The following is a 19515-nucleotide window of genomic DNA, read 5'->3' on the forward strand; positions in this document are numbered from 1 at the left end:
TGTTACTGCTGGTTTGGTGACTATGTTTTGTGCGCATGTGAAACAAACATCAGCTTTGCCTCCCAGACATTATTTGTTTAGCAGAGTAATGGCTTTCAGGAAAAAACTGTTCTTGTGTCTAGTTGTTCTGGTGTGCAGTGCTGCTTTTTCAACCTTAGCTGTGCCGCGCAAAGTAGCTGAGGTTGAAAAAGCAGGAAATAAAGGTCAGGAAGTAAAGGTCAGGTAAGAGCCTGGGTAGGTGGGTGGGCCAAACAGCAGCAAACACAAAACCAGTTCGGTGTCTGCTGCTCTTCAGAGCTACCAGTTCTTTAGAACTGGGCAGAACTGGTAGCATCCCATCCCTGAACTGTACTAAAAAAAAAAAAGGACTTATGATCCCTTTTTCACTGTTACAATCTTTGCAGTATTCCTGTGATCATGGGATCAAAATTCAGCTGCTTGGTAAGTGGTTCATACTTATGACTGTTGCAGTGTCCCCAAGTCATGCGATCACCTTTTGCAACCTTCTGACAAGCAAAGTCAATGGGGAAGCCCGTTTCATGTAGCAACCAGGTTACTAGGGGTGAAGGTTCATTCGCTGAGCTTGGAGAACAAACTTTCACCCTCATCCTACACCCGAGCTACAAATATTCACCACTATTGCAAAACCAGGTTATTAACGTATCAGTTGCAGTGATTCACTTAACAACTATGGCAATTAATGTCGTAAAAAAGGGGAAAACTCACTTAACAAGTTCTCACTTAACCACATAAATTTTGGGTTCAATTGTGGTTGTAAGTCAAGGACTACCTGTGCTTCCTAGGTGGGGTACCTGGAGCACTTCCAAAGGACTTCTAATATGATGGTGCATTCATGTTCATGAACTGAACTTCACAATTTAGGATGTTCTATAATCATCAAGTTTCTCTTTCTTGGTTTTAAAAAAAGCAGACTCAGACACAAATTTCTAAATAATTTTTGCTACTGTAGTTGGAGAGTAAAGTGTCCTTTAGTCTATTATACAGTATTTGAATTCACACACTCACACACACACAAAATCTGCAGTGGTTGAATAGGAGCACCTTTCATTGATCCTTCCTGTGGCTTAAGAAACTAGTGATTTAAAAAGAGTGAGGAGACAGTTAAGTGGAGCTTGCTGCTGGTCTGAGAGAGGAGAAAGTGAGACTCTTAGTTTCAGCTCCTCTTTTCAATATTTAAAGGAGATACAGCTTTGGAGGAATGAGAGTGAAGGCTTTCTGCACGTAATGACCGGAGACAGAGAATTAAAAGAGTTCCAGATGAAATATCTGTCCCTCAATATGGCTTCCTTTCGGGGCTGCTGTGTCATATTCCAGAGACCATAGTACTTTTTGCTTTATTTTCACAATACAGAGAATGTCAGCTCCAGAAGTTCAAATCTCAAGACACGTGTTGATAACAATTCTAAATGTTGCTTTAAGGAACAGCAGCAGCCCCTTTGAAAAAGAGGCAAAGGTTTTGTCTTGTCCTGGCAAGGACGCTCCACGGGTTCTTGGGGCAAAAGTTTGAGCAGACGCAGGAAAAGATGGAGGAGCAACCAGTGGGGTCGGGGGAAAAGATTTGAGGGCCACTTCCACGGGCAGAGTTTAGACCCTTGTATGACGGCAGGTTCGTGAAGGCCCTGGGGCCGAAGCAGCTGCGGAAGTCGATGGAGATTCCTCGTCCGTCGTGTCTCCCTGCTCTTCCTTATGAAGGCCAAGGTTGATGTGAGTCTGCAGAGCGGCAGGGGTCAGCCATTCCTTGGGGAGGCAGCTTTGCAGGAAAGGAATGCAGGAGCTAAAGTAGGCCAGGCGGTTCACCCAGCGTGGGATTTCCTTCCCACACAGGATCTGAGAAACGATAGGGGAACACACACAGACAAAAACAATTATTCTTCGATTGGTGGATAATTTCCTACTGACTTTCCTTTTCCCGCTGGCAAGAGAAAAGAAAAAAAATCACGACTATGAGGCATAGAAGCAAGAAAAAGAATCCAATAAAATGTACTAATCAATAAATGAGTGGGGGGAGGGAGCAAGGTGACCTTTCAACAAGTTAGCCAGCATAGCTTAAACCAGGGCGGTCTCCAACCTTGGCGACTTTAAGCCTGGTGGACTTCAACTCCCAGAATTCCCCAGCCAGCTTTGCTGAGTTGAAATCCACTAGGCTTAAAGTCACCAAGGTTGGAGACCCCCTGGCTATGCCTAACTATATTTAATCCTAACTATGTTTAATCCTTAAACTAAAGAATCTTGAGAGTTAAAACTTACTCCTGCCATTGATGTGTGGATCTTACAATTTTTCAGGCTTTACAATTACCCTGAAAATGGGGTTGCCTGTGGGAAGGGGGTACTCTGCTGTGAACTTCCCTGCAGAGAAAAACAGAAGCTTACAGGAATCAATAACATCTGGAGAAAATGGCAGGATGCCATGTAGTTTATTCGGCAGGCACATTCCAGAAATAGAGCAATTTTCTTCCTGCTGTGTTAAGAGTGTATAGTTCAAAATGTGATGAATGTGATGAACACAAGTCCCGCATGGCATACCAGGAAATCTTATTCTACATTGTGCGGTGAAAGGTTTAATGAGTACTTGATTTCCTTCCAAAAGCACTCGGCCAAAAGCTTTCTGTGGTCACATGGTTTCCGGTTTTAGGATCGTCAGAAAAAAAATAACAACAATAATAACCTCATCTAAGCTCTCTACTATCCTTCGTGCCTTCCCTCCTCTTACACCAAAGCATAGCACAAACACGCTTTTTACTTTGCTTTCTGACAGGTCATCAGCTTGTCTCCCTTTCATCCCCAGCTCATGCTTGAAGCTGCTAAAAGTGCTTGCTGACTGATGTGGTGTCACAGTGGTGTTTTCTCCTTTAAGCAAGCAACAGGCCCCACCAGGGGTTTTGTTATTGTTGTTGTGGATGAAATCTGCCTCACAATATGGTGCACTCTGATGAGGTGGGATGAACCCAGCATCTTTTGGGCACTTTAGTTGGTGCAAGCATATCCCTTCTCTTTTGCCCCCACCTCCCAAATAGTACCTTACAGCAGTGGCCCCCAACCCTTTTTGAACCAGGGACCGGTTTCACGATTATTTATTCTTCCACGGACTGCACCCAAACGCTGCTTTCCAACTGAAAACCCGGAAGCACTTTCCAACCGAAAACCCGGAAGCGCCGTCGAAACAAGATGGCGGTGCCCAAGCTTTGCGCCCTGGTAAAAAATGATCCATGGACTAGTACCGGTCCGGGGACCAGTGGTTGGGGACCCCTGCCTTACAGGGCATTGAAATAGGTTAGTTCTTTGAAAGTGGACTCTCCCTTGCACCAGCTAGAACAATAGTTGATCAGCAGTGAAGAAGAGGGGAGCAGGATGGTATTCTCTTTGCTGCTTCTTACCAGAACCTTCTCTGCACCTATGAATTGTTGTTCAGGATGCATGAGTTGAGAGCCTCTCTACTAGTAGAGTTCAGAGGCTTTCTCAGTCTTCTTTGCCACCCCTCATCCCGTAAAAAAAAGGTGAAAGAGCATAGTTATAAAAGCAAAGATGTGTCATGGGGCCGACTTCACTGGTGGGATTCAATTTTTTTTACTACTGGTTCTGTGGGCGTGGCTTGGTGGGTGTGGCTTGGTTGGCATAGCAGGGGAAGGATACAATAAAAGGATACAGCTGGGACTTGGGAGGCAGAGAATAGATGGGGGCAGGGTCAGAGAGAAGTGGTATTTGCCCGTTCTCTGAACTACTCAAAATTTCTGCTACCGGTTCTCCAGAACTGGTCAGAACCTGCTGAATACCACTTCTAGCTGCCTTGCTCTCCCCAATTCCCTGCAGGCACCCATACATTAATGACTGGCCTCCCAAAAGCTAAATACATTGATCCTGGTTAATGCTTGGATTGGAGACCACTAGGAAATTCCAAAGCTGAAGAGCAGATAAAAGTTGAAAAAAACACTCAGAAAGAAGGCCCTGGCAATTCTCATATTGTATAATATGAGAATACTATAATATTATAAACTATATGTAGCCACCAGTAGTCATGCTCAGCTAAACCTTAACTTTTCTCTAAGCAAGACGGTATGAGTTAAATTAAACATACTGTAATTCTACAAGCCTACTGGATGGGGTTACACATAACATCATGTCAAAACAAGTGAATGCTCAAAATAATAGCTTAGTTCAATTTGTGAGCCCAGCCAATTTTTTTCCCCCAATTCTGCTCATGATGGGCATTTTGGCAAAAGGGTCGGGAAACAATATGATCCCTTTGGATGATTATTTTTCTGACCCTGTTTTCATGTTTTTGCTTTATTATTTGCTTAGTGTATTGCATTTATAAACATTTAATAGCTGTCTATTAATGATATGCGCCATCCTCAGATGATTGCCAAGCAGGCAGCTATATAAATCAATCAATTAACCTACTTTACAATTCCCAGAATGGGAACCATGGTGCCAATCCCTTAAAGAAAAAGTTTTGTCACTAAGAGAACACTGCTTTCCATAAGTCAATCAAATCAAATAGAGCAAGCAAAAAAAAAAAAAGTCACCACTCAAGTGCCTTCCACTAATAGCCCTTGATTCTTCCATTTATTTAGCTCATTTCAGAAGCGAGAGAGAAGGTGCAGCAAATGAGAAAATGCCTTGAGATGCTTAATGCTGCCTCAATTTCCCACGGAGTCTTGTAGGGGGGAAAAAAACACCGCATCACACGCCTACACAACTCAATTCTCCACTGCAAAGGAAGTTTGAATACATCTCAGTAATCTGATCTCCGAAACTGCAGTTTCCTTGCAGTCATCTGCATGAAGCAGTCAACCCCTTTTTCCACTGCAAAATGCTGCTGTGGAATAGACATTGTGCACCTTCTGGGGAAAGGAAAATTAACTCTTTCCTCTTCGCCACTTCATTTCCTCTATGTTCCCCTGGATTCCTTTGATGTCTGCTAGTCTTATAAATCCAGGTTTTGTCTTGCAATGTTTGTCTGTATCCAGCTCCCACCCCCAGTCAGCAGGGGATTGTGACTGTAGAAAATCAAGTGTTAGGAAAGGATTATTGGAGTGGGGTTAATGGGGGATCTGCTCAGTGGTGGGATTCAAAAACTTTTACCACCGGTTCAGTGGGCGTGGCTTGGTGGGCACGCTTTGTGCACGTGCACACACTTTGAATGCACACGCGTGCCAGAGAGGCACTTTGCGCGGGCGCAGAGGCGTTCCAACTCACCTCCTGCAATCCTGCACTCTCCCGGATGAAGACAGGGGTGGGATTCAAATTTTTAACAACTGGTTCTATGGGCATGGCTTAGGTGGTGGGCTTGGCTTGGTGATCATGTGACTGGATGGACATGGCTTGGTGGTCATGTGACTGGTTGGGTGTGGCCAACTCAACATCACTCACATCGTGGCACACATCTCCTCACCTGGCCTCTCATGACTGTGGGGATGCTGCAACAGTCATAAGTGTGAAAAATGGTCATAAGTCACTTTTTTCAGTGCCATTGTAACTTTGAACGGTCACTCCGCACAAGCAAAGTACCAGCAAAGGAGGGGGAAAAAAATTCCAGAGAAGTTCCTGAGACAGGAAGTCTAGTCCTGCCAAGAATGTAATAAGGGTTAATGGAGAGGCAGTTTCTGTAAGCAACACCAGAATGTTTCCTGCCTGCCTTCCTTACCGGATTAGTCCAGTAATTTCTTCTAACAACCGGTTGTCATAACTGCTTGGAATGTTAACAACCGGTTCTAGCAAATAGGTGCAAACTGATAGAATCCCACCCCTGGATAAAAGTGAGTATGGGAGCCCGAGCGGAGAGAACCGGTTTGGTCTCCGCTGCTCATCGGCACTACCAGCTCAGCAGAACCGGGCTAAACCGGTAGCATACCACCACTGGATCTGCTCCTCTGTTTTTCATCTGTGAGACCATCAAGCAGGTCAGAATGACTGATCTGGCCTTTTCCTCTTTTCCATTCTCATTATATTAAAAAAAATGCACAGCTATTTCATGATGGTCCAGAGGCACATAAATAACTCAGGAAATGAGAAACTGCTACAAAAGAAATGGGAGCTTGCGTCCTTTTCTGTGACACTTCATTTGGCTTGTACTACAAATATCAAAGATATCAGTGTCAAGAGAAATGAGATGTGGGGTTTTTTTCCCTTTCCTTCTTTCTTTTTTTTAAAAGAGGAAAATATCCGATCCTTAACTAATAAGCCCTACTTAATAATTTCAGTGCTCAAGAAAAGCAAATGAATGCCACCCAATCATTTTGGTTCCTAATCAAATCATGGAACCTTCGTCTTAAGAACACATCAACCAAGACAATCACTGACAGGAGCAAGAATGGATTGATGTGTCAGTTGTGTTTGCCTATGTGGCTACCAAAGGGCGCAGGAGTGATCCTCGTGTCTCTCTCCAGCTGGACAGCTGCCAGCACTAACCACTAAAAGATATGCTTTTTCATTCCATTTTGAAGGATGTTCGGTAACAAGAAAATGAGGGAGGCAGACAAAATATTAGGAAACATGAGAAGATTCGAAAGAATAGAAGTCAGTGTATGGAATCACCACTACTTCCATACATGAATAAATAAAGCAGGATAATTGACCAGAAGAACTTTGGGTTGTGAATTACACAACCTCTTTTGAATATAAAGGCTTTAAGAAAATATCAGGGTAAGAAACTGTGTCAGATTGCTTGGATCTTGACCTGAGTGTTAAAAAAGATTCACCTTGGATTCTTAACAAATAGAGACCCCAGATACTAAGGAGGAGAGGTGTGATAGTATCAATTAGGGTACTCTGTTGTGTTATGATAAGTGATTCAGCCATAGTTATCTAATCATAGTGGGAATTGTTCTGGCCCACAAACTGCCTCACCAACATTGCCGGAGGATTATAAAGTAATACCCAGAGAAAGAATAGAAGGTGAGTCCACCTCTGCCAGAGCAGCTGAGAAGTGATTGCAATTCTTGTGCATGAGATGGTAAGCATTGCCCTTGTACTCTTTGCCCAGTTCCTCCATGATTTTATCCACATCTTCTTCGGTGAAGTCTGTGGTGCCCAAGGCAATGGATTCTCTAGTTGAAGAGAGAGAGAAAAGATAAGAAAAGTGAAACAACAGAATACGGGCAGTCAGAAAGACAAGACACCAGGCATTCCTTGAAAATGAATCCTTGCAATGAATTAAAATAGCTTGGCTTCTTTTTCAGGCTTCCACATCAGGCTAAAAGAAGATCCTCCTGCTCAAAGAACTGGATTAACTTTGAACAGTGAGTCTTTTAAAGCAGCCACATTTTTTTTCAGGCTACTTTAATGAAAAGCAGAAATGAGACCTGAATCACTTCATCCAAGTCTTTTTTCAAACTGCACAATGCAATCTCTCTCTCTCTCTCTCTCTCTCTCTCTCTCTCTCTCTCTCTCTCTCTCTCTCTCTCTCCAGTCTGTTTATCTGCCTGGTCTATCTAATATTGAATGAAGCCTCCAGGCATAGCAGTACTATGCATTTAAATATCCTTTCAGTTTAATTCACCGTACCATTCACTTTAAATTCCCAAAGAACTGAAAGCCATTGTTCTATTTAGTCTATATTTATATTCCCCTTAGACAAATAGCAATACATACATGGGGTGCAAATAGTACCACTATAATAGCAATAGCACTCAGACTTATATACCGCTTCACAGTGCTTTACAGCCCTCTCTAAATGGTTTACAGAGTCAGCATATTTCCCCCAACAATCTGGGTCCTCATTTTTACCAGCCTTGGAAGGGATGGAAGGCTGAGTCAACCTTGAGCTGGTGAGACCCAAACTGCCAAACTTCTGGCAGCCGGTGATCAGCAGAAGTAGCCTGCAGTACTGCATTCTAACCACTGCATCATCGCGGGTCTAATCATTTAGCATTTGCATAGCCCATGCTTTAAAACAAACGCCTAATGTCTACGCTGACTAGTCTAATACTGAGCCTACATGCTCTTGGAGAAAAAGTTATCCCTGCCCCTTCTGCTTCCCAGCACAATCGTATTCAGTGTCTCAATGGCATCCCAAGCAGCTATTATGGCAAACAGCCAGCCAGCCAGGAACCTAATCCCATAGGGAGTTGTCAGGAACCCACCCATACTGGAATTTTGGCAAGGACATTCTTTGAGTTTCTCGCTGCTGAGATTCAAATTTGTCTGTTGACAAATGTTTTTTTTTTCTTCTTCTCCTTCCCCAAAGCATCGATCATAGAGATTGCCTTTCACATGGATAGCCCCAAGTATTCTTATACCACCCTGGAAAGATAACTCTATGGTCCATTGCTGATCTGTGCTGTTTCTGCAGCTTTGACTAACCACAGCCCTTTCTGGAGCCATCATTCACGCCCCCGTTGCTCACAGCTGAATTGCAGCAAACTGCTCTACTCCAGGCTGCCTTTTGAACATGATGCACAGTGGGAGTAGAATGCAGTGGGTGGAATCACTTTGGCAATGTTGGCTCTTGATTTCAGGGGCTGCATTTGTTGCTAAGATGTTTTTTGAGCAAAATTCCAGTCGATACTTTTGGCCAAGGAAAGCCCTATGTGACTTGGGTCCAGGTAACCGTTGACATCATCTTCTCCTTTGCAATCGTCTCATGCCTTCCACTCCAGATATTAAATGGGTGGCTTTTTCTGTAGTTCCTCTAGCTCTCTGGGGAAGCCTTCCCTTTCCAAAATTGAGCTATGCTGTGTTATGCTTTTTGCCAGCAAAAGAACAGTGGAGATTGTTGCCTGTTTAAGCTTCGGGGTATTTTGCTGTTTTCCCAAGGCTTATTTTTAAATCTAATGAATTCTTATTGTTTAAATTTCTTTCAGTTCTAGGTCTTAAATCTTTCTTTCTTTATTAAGTTGTGTGCCACCCATCTTGTCTAGAGGCAACTCAGAATAAATCTTAATTTGGTTTAGTTTTTTTGCTGTCAAAATTGATGGCTAACAATGATTTTTTACATGAAAAAATCACCCAAAGTCTGCTGAAGGGGGCAAGTCATAAATTATAAAGTAAATAAATCCATCTGAATCAGTACTTTTTTTCAACAGTGGGGCCAAAAAGGCATTTATTTGAGCAAATCTATTCAAATTTCCTTTGTTTGAGTATGAGATCACTGTTTTGAGCAGTGTTTTAAGTATGAGATCAACTTTGTATAGTTCCCGTCCCCTTATTTCAAAAACAATGCTTTATATAAGAAAACGTGTGTGTGTGTGTGCGTGTGTGTTCGCAGGTATTTATATATATGGTATTCAGCTGAAACATCACTACAACTTTAAAAGCATAACTGTAAAGATGTGGGAAAATACCCGAACAAAGCTGAATACCATACATACCATATGTATGTATGTATGTATGTATGTATGTATGTATGTATGGTATTCAACATAAGAAAACATATATACGGTACACACACACACACATACACACTAACCTCATAGAGTTTGTATCTTTCTTTGCCCTGTGTTCTGTTTGGCTAACAAAGCAAGCAAGCAAAGCGGAACAATTACAGGAAGGCTCTGTGTGGCAGCTAGCACCTGCTCCCCAGCTTGCTTTTTCTCAAAAAGTCCCCTCCTCCTTGAAATGTGCTTTCCTCCCCCCTCACCCAAGGTTCTTCAGGCACATCATAAATTATTTATTTCAAAAGTTTCCAATATTAAGACTGAGCAATTACTCTGTTGTCTTGCCCCTCCCCCCACGCCTAGATGGGTTAGATCAGCACATCAAAGGCCTTCTCCATATTCAGACATTCGTTTGTCCCTTCTGATTCCTCCTGTTTCTTGGCAATTTCATTTACTATAATTTAGCTTCCAATATGCTGATGACAGCCGCAGGGATGTTCCACCCAGGTCTCTCTTATGTGGAAGAATTGCAGGAAGACAACTGACCCTGAATTTAATGTTATTTCTCTAGTGAGAAAGAAGCAATCTGGTAAATCATGGGATGAACTGCATTTGTGTAGTCCAGAGCATATCCCCGTAACACAAAGTTGTGCAGCAATAATAGCTGATATGCTGTGGGAGGAAAATAGATATTCATCACAGCAGTTTAAGTGGAGGGGGGGAGATGAATCTGGGGGGTGGGGAGAGCATGTGAGAACTATAGCCTGTGTTCCTATGCTTTTTTTGACATCCTTAACTCACCATGGCTCTGAATTCAAAGGATGCCAGAACCGGTGCAGTCATTCAATGAATAGAGGTAGCAATGGCTTTTTGTTACAAATTTGGCACGTATGTTCCTCTTGGCTTCTAGGTGCTCACTAAGAAACTGGATTTTTTGAAATGACCATCAAAGCATTAGTATTTTGTATATTATTATTAACACACTCTGATACTAAGGAGTTCTACTCCCCGTCCCCACCTGAAAAGGAATCTGTTCCAAATGCAAAACACAAGCAGAAGAGAGGAGTTTCAGTTTCAGGTTTAGTTTCACAGCACCAAGCAGCTTTAGTACAGAACAGCTGAGCTAAGCCATGCCCAGGCTCCTTGCTGTCTCCTTCTTCCTCACACAGCAAATATTGTTTCACTTTCCAAACAGCCCTCAACTTTCTCACGCACTGACAGGACGCTAGCCAGATGAATACCGATGGATGCTGGTAGGCAGAGGCAGATTTTTTTTCCCCTTTATTTTCCTCCCCCAAAACTACGCCCGACCATAGTTTTGTAGCGAAGCATGGGTCTCGAGCTAGTAATCTCATAAAGGAGGTTGAGGGATAGAGACTGCCCTAAGGTGGTCCAAGATTCGAAACTGGAAAAGAGTTAAGATCGCCTCCTTACACCAACTTTTCCCAATCTGGCGTCAACCAAATATGGTCCCATTACCAAAGCCACCAAGGCAATTCACTGTATTGGCTGGGGATGTTAGGGGTTGGCCCAAACACATGGTAGATACCAGGTTGGAAGAAACTGCTGCACTGCAGGATAGGACAGGTTTTAACCCTCTAAAATCTACAACCTGTATTGTTTTAAATAGAGTGGGGAGACCATTTATTTAAAAAGGGCTACACTTAAGTCTGGGGAATGAAGCTGGGGGCACATTCATTTTAGCAAGATGGGAATTAACAGATAACAGATAACATAATCAGAGTTGGAAGGGACCTTGTAGGTCATCTAGTCCAACCCCCTGCCCAAGCAAAAGACCCTACACCATTTCTGACAAATGGCAGTCCAATCTCTTCTTGAAAGTCTCAAGTGATGGCGCTCCCACAACTTCCGAGGGCAAGCTGTTCCATTGGTTGATTGTTCTCACTGTCAGAAAGTTTTTCCTTATTTCCAGGTTAAATCTCTCCTTGTTCAGTTTCCATCCATTATTCCTTGTCTGGCCTATCGGCGCTTTAGAAAATAGCTTGACCCCTTCCTCCCTGTGGAAGGTCCTCAAATATTGGAAGACTGCTATCATGTCTCCCCTGGTCCTTCTCTTTACCAGACTAGCCAAGCCCAGTTCCTGCAACTGTTCATTGTATGATTTAGCCTCCAATCCTCTAATCATCCTGGTTGCTCTTCTCTGTACTTCTTCTAGAGTCTCAACATCTTTTTTATAATGTGGAGAACAAAACTGGATGCAGTACTCTAGGTGTGGTCTTACTAAGGCTTTATAGAGAGATATTAGTACTTCCCTTGATCTTGATTGTATCCCTCTGTTAATACAACTTAGGATTGCATTAGGTTTTTTGTGTGCTGCTCCACACTGCTGGCTCATATTTAGCTGGTTGTCTACTAGGACTCCAGGATCCCTCTCACAATTACTGCTATTGAGCCTAGTTTCACACAGTCTATATGTGTACTTTTGGTTTTTCTTGCCTAAGTGTAGGATTTTATTTTTCTCTACATTGAATTTCATTTTGTTAGATATGGCCCAGTATTCTAGTCTGTCAAGATCCATCTGGATCTTGAGACTGTCTTCTTGGGTGTTAGCTATTCCTGCCAGCTTAGTATCATCTGCAAATTTGGTAAGTTCCCCTTCTATTCCCTCTTCTAAGTCATTAATAAAGATATTGAAGAGTACTGGGCCTAAGACGGAACCTTGTGGCACCCCACTGCTTACTTCCGTCTATGTAGACTTAGACCCATTAAGGACTACTCATTGAGTACGGTTTGTCAGCCAGTTGTGAGTCCATCTAGTGGTGGTGCTATCTATTCCACTTTTTTCTAGCTTACTAAGAGATAGGTTGTGATCTACTTTGTCGAATGCTTTGCTGAAATCTAAATGTATTATGTCCACACAGTATTTTGCTGGTCTACTAATTTAGTCACTGTGTTGAAGAATGAAATAAGATTGGTTTGGCATGATCTGTTCTTAACAAACCTGTGCTGACTGCTAGTTATTACTTTACTTGTTTCTAGATGTTGGCAGATCTGTTTTTTTATTATCTTTTCCAGTATCTTCCCAGGTATTGATGTTAGGCTGATCCGTCTATAGTCTATAGTATCCTGGGTGTCAGCCTTCAAGATTTTCTCCCTTTGCTTTGCATCTTTCGGCTGTCATAAGTAATGGGGGGAGGAGGGGGGATTTGGTTATGGGAAGTGAGCTGGAGGTGTTACGAAACAGAATTGTATAAGCTGGGGGAGGGTAGATTCTTGCTTAGGCTTCTATCCTATGCTATGTGCAGCCGCAACTCTTTATCAAAATATGTCAAGGTCAACAGACAGAGGCCTCATCACCACCTGGAGATGTCCACATGATGATATACACAACTTTTAATTGGATGAGCCAACTGAACTATTGTCCGAAAATCCCATCTGTGCAAACATTGGCTAAACTGTTTATTTTACATATCTACAGGTTACATGGGGTTCCTGAATATATAATCTCAGACAGGGGTGTCCAGTTTACCTCAAACTTTTGGAAGGAGTTTCTGAAGTTGTTGGGCTCCACCCAGGGCTTAAGCTCCGCCCACCACCCACAAACCAATGGGGCTTGTGAGAGAACTAACTCGGTATTGGAACAATATCTTTGATGTTATATAAATTATCAGCAAGATAATTGGGCTGACCTATTGCCATTCGCTGAGGTGGCATATAACAATTCGGTACATAGTAGTACTGGGTTTACTCCATTTAAAGTGGTCTCGGGACAAGACTTTGTACCCATACCCGAGCTTCCACAGGAGAAACCTAACATTCAGTCATTAGATGAATGGATAACACAACTCCAGCTTACCTGGCCAGTTACCCGTATAGCATTAGATGGTGCTCATCAAGCTCATAAAAAATTTGCAGATAAAAGGAGAAGTCCACAAAAACCATATCAAGTTGGTGACAAGGTCTTTTTATCCATCAGATATTTGCAGACCACGCAAAAGTCAAAAAAGCTTGTACCTAAGTTTGTCGGACCTTTCTCAATTGAACGAATTGTAAACCCTGTGGCAGTCCAACTGAAATTACCTAAAACCCTCTGACGAATCCACCCTGTGTTCCATGTTAGTTTATTAAAACCGGAACATACCTCCAACTTGAGACCAACTCAGGTTGGTCCCCCTGTGCCATTGCTAATTGAAGGTGAACAGCATTTTGAGTTAAAGAAATTTTGGATTCTCGAAAACGAAGGGGTCGACTCCAATATTTGATTGTTTGGAAACATTTTCCTCCTTCCCAGTCTGAATGGGTGAATGAGAAGGATGTTAGAGCTCCTAATCTTATCAAGGCATTTCGTACTAAATATCCCGATAAACCCTAAAAAAATACTATTATGGTGTTACATGTATATTTTCTGTTACCTTCTATTTTTATCTTTTCTAGGACTAATGTCTCTTTTGCAGGAGGGCCAAATGTCAGCCTTCAAGATTTTCTCCTTTTGCTTTCTATCTTTCGGCTGTCATAAGTAACAGGGGGAGGAGGGGGGATTTGGTTATGGGAATTGAGCTGGAGGTGTTACAAAACAGAACTGTATAAGCTGGAGGGTGGTTAGATTCTTGCTTAGGCTTCTATCCTATGCTATGCGCAGCTGCAACTCTTTATCAAAATATATCAAGGTCAATGGACAGAGGCCTCATCACCACCTAGAGATGCCCACATAATGATATACACAACTTTTAATTGGATGAGCCAATGGAACTATTGGGGGTGGGAATGTCGCCATTACTTTGTATATGTGATTTATGCGCCCATTTTTTAGAGATCAGAATTCTTTTTTTGCTACCACTTGATTTCCAGCAAAAGATATCTTTTCTCTGATTAATAGAGTCTAAGTATTTCTTTCTTGGATTTTGAATGGAGCACCAGCTGACACTGGGTCTGTTTTTTTTTTCCTTTTTGAAGATGGGAACAACATCAGCTCTTTTCCAGTCCTCTAGTAGTTCCCTGGTGCTCCAGGATTTTTGAAAGATATGGTGCAGTGGTTCTGAGATGACCTCTGCCAGCTCCTTTAAAACTCTGGGATGTAATCCATCAGGCCCTGGTGATTTGTGTTCATCAAGATCAGACAGATGTTCTCTTACTATATTTTTTGCTTATTTTAACTTTTATTTCTGGTCTGTCTTTTACAGTTACGTTTTTGGTGGGTTGAGCTATAGTTTCTTTTGCGTGAAGACAGATGCAAAGAATGAGTTAAGCAGTTCTGCTTTCTCTCTGTTGCCTGTTATTTCCTTGCCATCTTCTCTCTTTAGTAGACTGACTGTTTCCTTTCTTGTTATTTATATGTTGGAAGAAACTTTTTTTATTATCTTTGACTTTTTTTATTATCTTTGACTTTGACTTATTATCTTTGTTCGTTCTGAGCCTTTGCTATCCTGACTTCATCTTTGCAGATTCTGGCTATCTGCTGATATTCTGCCGTAGTTGTATGTCCTTCTTTCCATTTTTTGTACTTGTCCTTTTTTTCTTTCAATTTGCCAGAGAGATCTTTGTTTCTTCTTGGATTTCTTGTTTTTCTTTCTCCAGTGGTATTGTGCTGGTCTGGGCTTCTATGATCATACTTTTTAGAGTTTCCCAAGATTCTTGAATTGTTTTCCCCTTCAGGATTTTCATCTATGGAATCTTTCCCAAGTTCTCTCTGAGTTTATTGAAATCAGCTCTTTTAAAATCCAAGACTCTGGTATCATTATATTCTGTTGCTTGTGATTGTGTTATGTTGAATTCTAGTATGACATGGTCACTCTCACCCAAGGTCCCTACAGTTTCAACTCCCTCTATCACTTCTTCTCTGTTTGTAAGAATTAAGTCCAGTACGGCTGTCCCTCTAGTTTCACCTTCTACCTTTTGGACAGCAAAGTTGTCAGCTAGGTTGGTTAGGAACTTATTTGATTTCTCACTTGGTGCAAAATAAGTTTTCCAATTGATATTAGGATAATTGAAGTCTCCCATTACTATTGCTGTGTGTTTCCTGTATATGTTTGTTAGTTGGCTGGCAAAAAGGACACCTATATTTTCTGTTTGATTGTGTGGCCTATAATATACACCTAGGGCCACATCATTCTTTTTTTCTTTTATATTGACCCATATGCATTCTAGGAGGTTTTCATCTTTGGTTTCATGCATTGCTGTAGCAATATAGTGGTCCTTTACATATAGTGCAACTCCACCTCCTCTTTTATGGGGTCTGGTTTTTTTTAATAGTTTGTATCCTTCTACCAGTATGTACCAGTCATGGGTTTCATCCCACCAAGCTTCTGTTATTCCAGCTATATCATATTTACCTTCATGTATTCATAGTTCAAGTTCACCCTGTTTGTTCTCCAGACTTTGTGCATTTGTATATAGGCACTTGAGATCTTTATGTCTGACACTGTGTTTACTGTCTCCATAACTGGTGTTGTGCCTACCTGCCCCTACTTTCTTGCCACCAATTTGATTAATGCACTTGGTATGGCACCCACTATTGAATGCTTGGTTTTGGTTGGCATCAAGGTTGATAATCTTACCTGCACAAACATCTATTTTGCATGCACTGGTATCCCTTATTAGTTTTAGGTTGCTGGGCACAGAAATGTTCTGAATCCATTAATTAATTAAGTTTGAGGCGGTTCTTTGTTTGCTACCTGTGATGGATTTCTTTTAAGAGTTATACTACAGTTATTTTCTATTTTCTCCCTTAATAGGAGACATTTTGCTGGCAGTTTTCAAGTTTCATGGTCAGAAGCAGCTCTGAAGAGTACAAAATGAGATCTTGTCCATGGCTATTTTATATTACACTATAAAATTAAGATGACAACCCTACATACTTGTGTATATGCTGATTTCCACCTGCTTCCTTGATTCTCAGAAGGAATCAAAGAAAGGAATGCCTTGGGAAGGGAGCAGAAAATGGGACAATGCCCTGCAGGTGTCCAATCCAGAGAAAGGGTAGAAGAGCTCTTACTTGAATTTAAAGGTCTCTCCAAGCTCCACCGCACTGCCTGGTGTGATCTCAAAAATCCCACTGAAAGGATAGGGATGTCCTCCATAGGCAAACTCTAGCAAGAAAAGAAAAAGACCGTAATTAAGAACGCAAGAGCAGCATTTGCGGTGGGATTCTGGCTCAAGTTAAGATAGGGTACAGTGCGACACTTTCCATCTACAGCTACGTAACTTGCTTCTCTTCCTCCTTCAAAGAGACCGGACTAGTCTGCAATCTAAGGTAAAGGTATCTCTGTCAGTCATGGTCATGCGGTCAGCGTGGCTATACACCAAAGATGCACACGACACTGTTATTTTCCCACCGAACTGGTACCTATTGATCTATTTGCACTTGCATGCTTTCGAACTGCTAGGTGGGCAGGAGCTGGGGAAAATAACAGGAGCTCACCCTGTTGCACAGAGCTCGAATCTCAAACCCAGGCTGTCAGTACTCCAGCTGACAAGCTCAACATCTTTAACTACTCTGCCCCTTAGTCTGAAATCTACTCCTATCTACTGCAATCTACTCCAATGTATTTGATCAAACAGGGCCTTTATGCTGAGCTAGCTTTCAGTCGGCATCAAGCACCAAGACTGAAAGGTAAGCTGATAGATTTCTGGAATATTCTGCAGCTTGCTCCAGTCCATATAATACCATGTGCAAAAAACAAACTTTTAATATGAATTCACTAAGTATTATTATCACACCTTGTTTCTTTTCTGGGATTAAAGGGTGGCAATCAAACTTTCTATGTGTGCGTGTCAGATGTAAATCCTGGATGGTCAGCTGCTTTGGAAGTGTCATCCAATGATTGGATAATGGTAATGATGGTAGAAGATATACTTGTAACAACACGTATAGCAAAATACCGATGCATGAAATGAAGCTGTACATGCCATTTGACTTGCCATAAAATGTCCTCTCCTTCCATCCTACTTTCCATTAAATCTTCCAAGATGTAATTCTGTGGCCCTTGAGCAGATTCAACCTCACTGAACTACCTTGATCCCTAAAGGATCCCCCCACCTTTTTTTTCATCATAACTTTGTAGTAGAGTTTGAAGCAACTGAATAAAAGTGTAGAGCAAAGGAGAAAATTCAGCAGCCTGAAACTCAGCCCAACTCTCAGATTATCTTGTTGCAATTCTAATTTTCTTTGAAATCTGCTCTGAGAGTTGAGTCCAATGACTAATACGGTAGTCAGATTCAGGAACCAGTTGATAATATATTTGTTCTTTCCCTGAAAGCAAGAACTAGCTAGTCTTAGTCCCGGACTTTTGTTTTTAAAATAGGACACTGCTGAATAAATATACAGCTTTGCAAATGAGGTTGCATTCATTGTTGAATAGTCAGAAACCATTGGAATAATTATGCTCAATTCTTAGCAACTCCATACAATTTCTAACAATGGCTGGGAATTGTTGGAATTGCAGCCCAACAAATCAGGAGATCAATCATGGGAATGCTGAGTGATGCATCCATTAAAATACAAAGAAGCTTTTGCATCCGAGAGCAATGTGACCAAGATCTTCAGATTATTTGTATTTATTACATGTGCCTTTCCAATAAGAGTTTAAGACAAATTTATTTGAGACTCTTCCTTCAAGTTATCCCAATTGTAACAACCCTATGAACAAAATTTGGCAAACATCACCTAATTAGTTTTCATGATGGAAGATGAATTTCAACTGGGATCACCCCAATCTTAGTCTAACACCTGTATCACAGTACTTCAAGTTCTGCAGAGCTACCATGCAGCTCAAAGCAGTTTAGCAGCACTTCCTTCTTTGACTGCACACCCCCCGCCCCCGAGTCATCTCCTCGACTCTTTAAGGCAGAGATGAGGAACTATGGCCCCTCTATGATTTGTGGACTTCAACTCCGAGAAGTTCACAGGTCATAAAAGGGCCATAATTCCCCACCCTTGCTTTAAGGTGACTCATAGCTCTTAGAACACAATTGTGTAAAATTGCGGAGTCTGTAATTTGAGTTGCTTTCTGCTTCCAAAATGGATCCCATGTTTGTAAAATGCAAGAAAAAACAACAACTCTCTTTTGGAGTGAGTAAAGAAATATATTGAAATAAAGGAAAATATCTGTGCTGCTAGAGATTTTCCATTTCAAAGATGCCGAGTTTCAAAAATTGCTGCCTCGAATCTCACAGTAACTCCCAATGATATACGGTATTGGCCTACAGTTTTAATGTACCTTATCATATCTGCAGTCACATGGTTGTTTACAGCCTTTGATGTCGAGACTTGGTTCACTTAGGGAGATGTCTTTGAATCAGAATCAGCCCTCATGACGGTGGACAAATGTCCACCATCTCTGCCTGTCTCAGCAGCAATCCACAGATCTTTTAAGGATATTTCAGTTATCCAGATCCTGTCCATCTGTTGTCTTTCCCTTCTCTTACTTGCCTCAACTTTGCCAAGTGTGGACTGCCATCCATTTGTATCAGATGCCCGTAATAGCTGAGTGCTACTTGCTGCGTCAGGGGAGCCATCAATCTTCATTTCATCCAGGATGGGCTGATTGATTCTTTTTGCAGTTCATGATCATCTTAGCAACCATTTCCCAATCCATAATTCAAGAGTATCTCCTATCCCTGGCTCTTTCTTAGTATCTAGTTCTCACAGCCATACATTATACCATTAGAAAAGCCATTATATTATTTTTAATATAATTTTTAATCTATTCAGTGGGTTTCCACCTGCACTTTTGCTTTCTTAAGTGACTGCTGCTCTTAACAGCTGTGCCAACCCTTCACCACATGTAGGGGTTTTTTTTTTTTGGCAGCCCTATTAAAAAATACCATTTTTAATTCTCCCTAAAACAACCTCAAGGAGACACCACCCCCTTTGTTTGTTTTTTAAAGTGGAATATTATAGCTATTTTTAGGCATAATTCACAGAAAACTCCATACCTCTACCGTAGATCTCAATTCCAGAATGGAAGACTCCAATACCCAATGTGGAGGTGTATTCATTTATCCAGTACTAGAGAAAAACAGATTTAAAAGCATTTAATGACAGAGCAATGCTAGAACATGTTTTTTTTCTTTCCCTTTCTCCTGCAAGCTTTGGATTTGAAGCTAAAATATAAAACCTTTAACAGTTGAAAATAAAATTGCACAAAAGGTAACAATTTTTTAAAAAAAAATCCTTAAGATAGCTTAGTCAACATCTGCTTAGATGTTCAGACTTGAAGAA

At 41.5% G+C, this 19515-nt stretch overlaps 1 protein-coding gene across 1 annotated transcript in view; it reads right to left on the reverse strand.

Moving 5' to 3' along the window:
* Positions 1-1339: 1339 nt before the first annotated feature.
* LOC113441768 (deubiquitinase DESI2-like) overlaps positions 1340-19515 on the reverse strand; it is a 45866-nt gene continuing 27690 nt past the window's right edge. The window contains exons 2-5 of the mRNA XM_026708942.2: positions 19230-19302; positions 16288-16381; positions 6926-7067; positions 1340-1848 (exon numbers count right to left, since the gene is read on the reverse strand). Of these exons, the coding sequence (XP_026564727.1) occupies positions 1606-1848; positions 6926-7067; positions 16288-16381; positions 19230-19302 (552 nt within the window). The 3' untranslated portion in view covers positions 1340-1605. The remainder of the gene's footprint in view (positions 1849-6925; positions 7068-16287; positions 16382-19229; positions 19303-19515) is intronic.

This window comes from Pseudonaja textilis, chromosome 1 (assembly GCF_049901715.1).
Source record: "Pseudonaja textilis isolate UNSWEBS1 chromosome 1, rPseTex1.2, whole genome shotgun sequence".
Taxonomy (NCBI): Eukaryota; Metazoa; Chordata; class Lepidosauria; order Squamata; family Elapidae; genus Pseudonaja; species Pseudonaja textilis.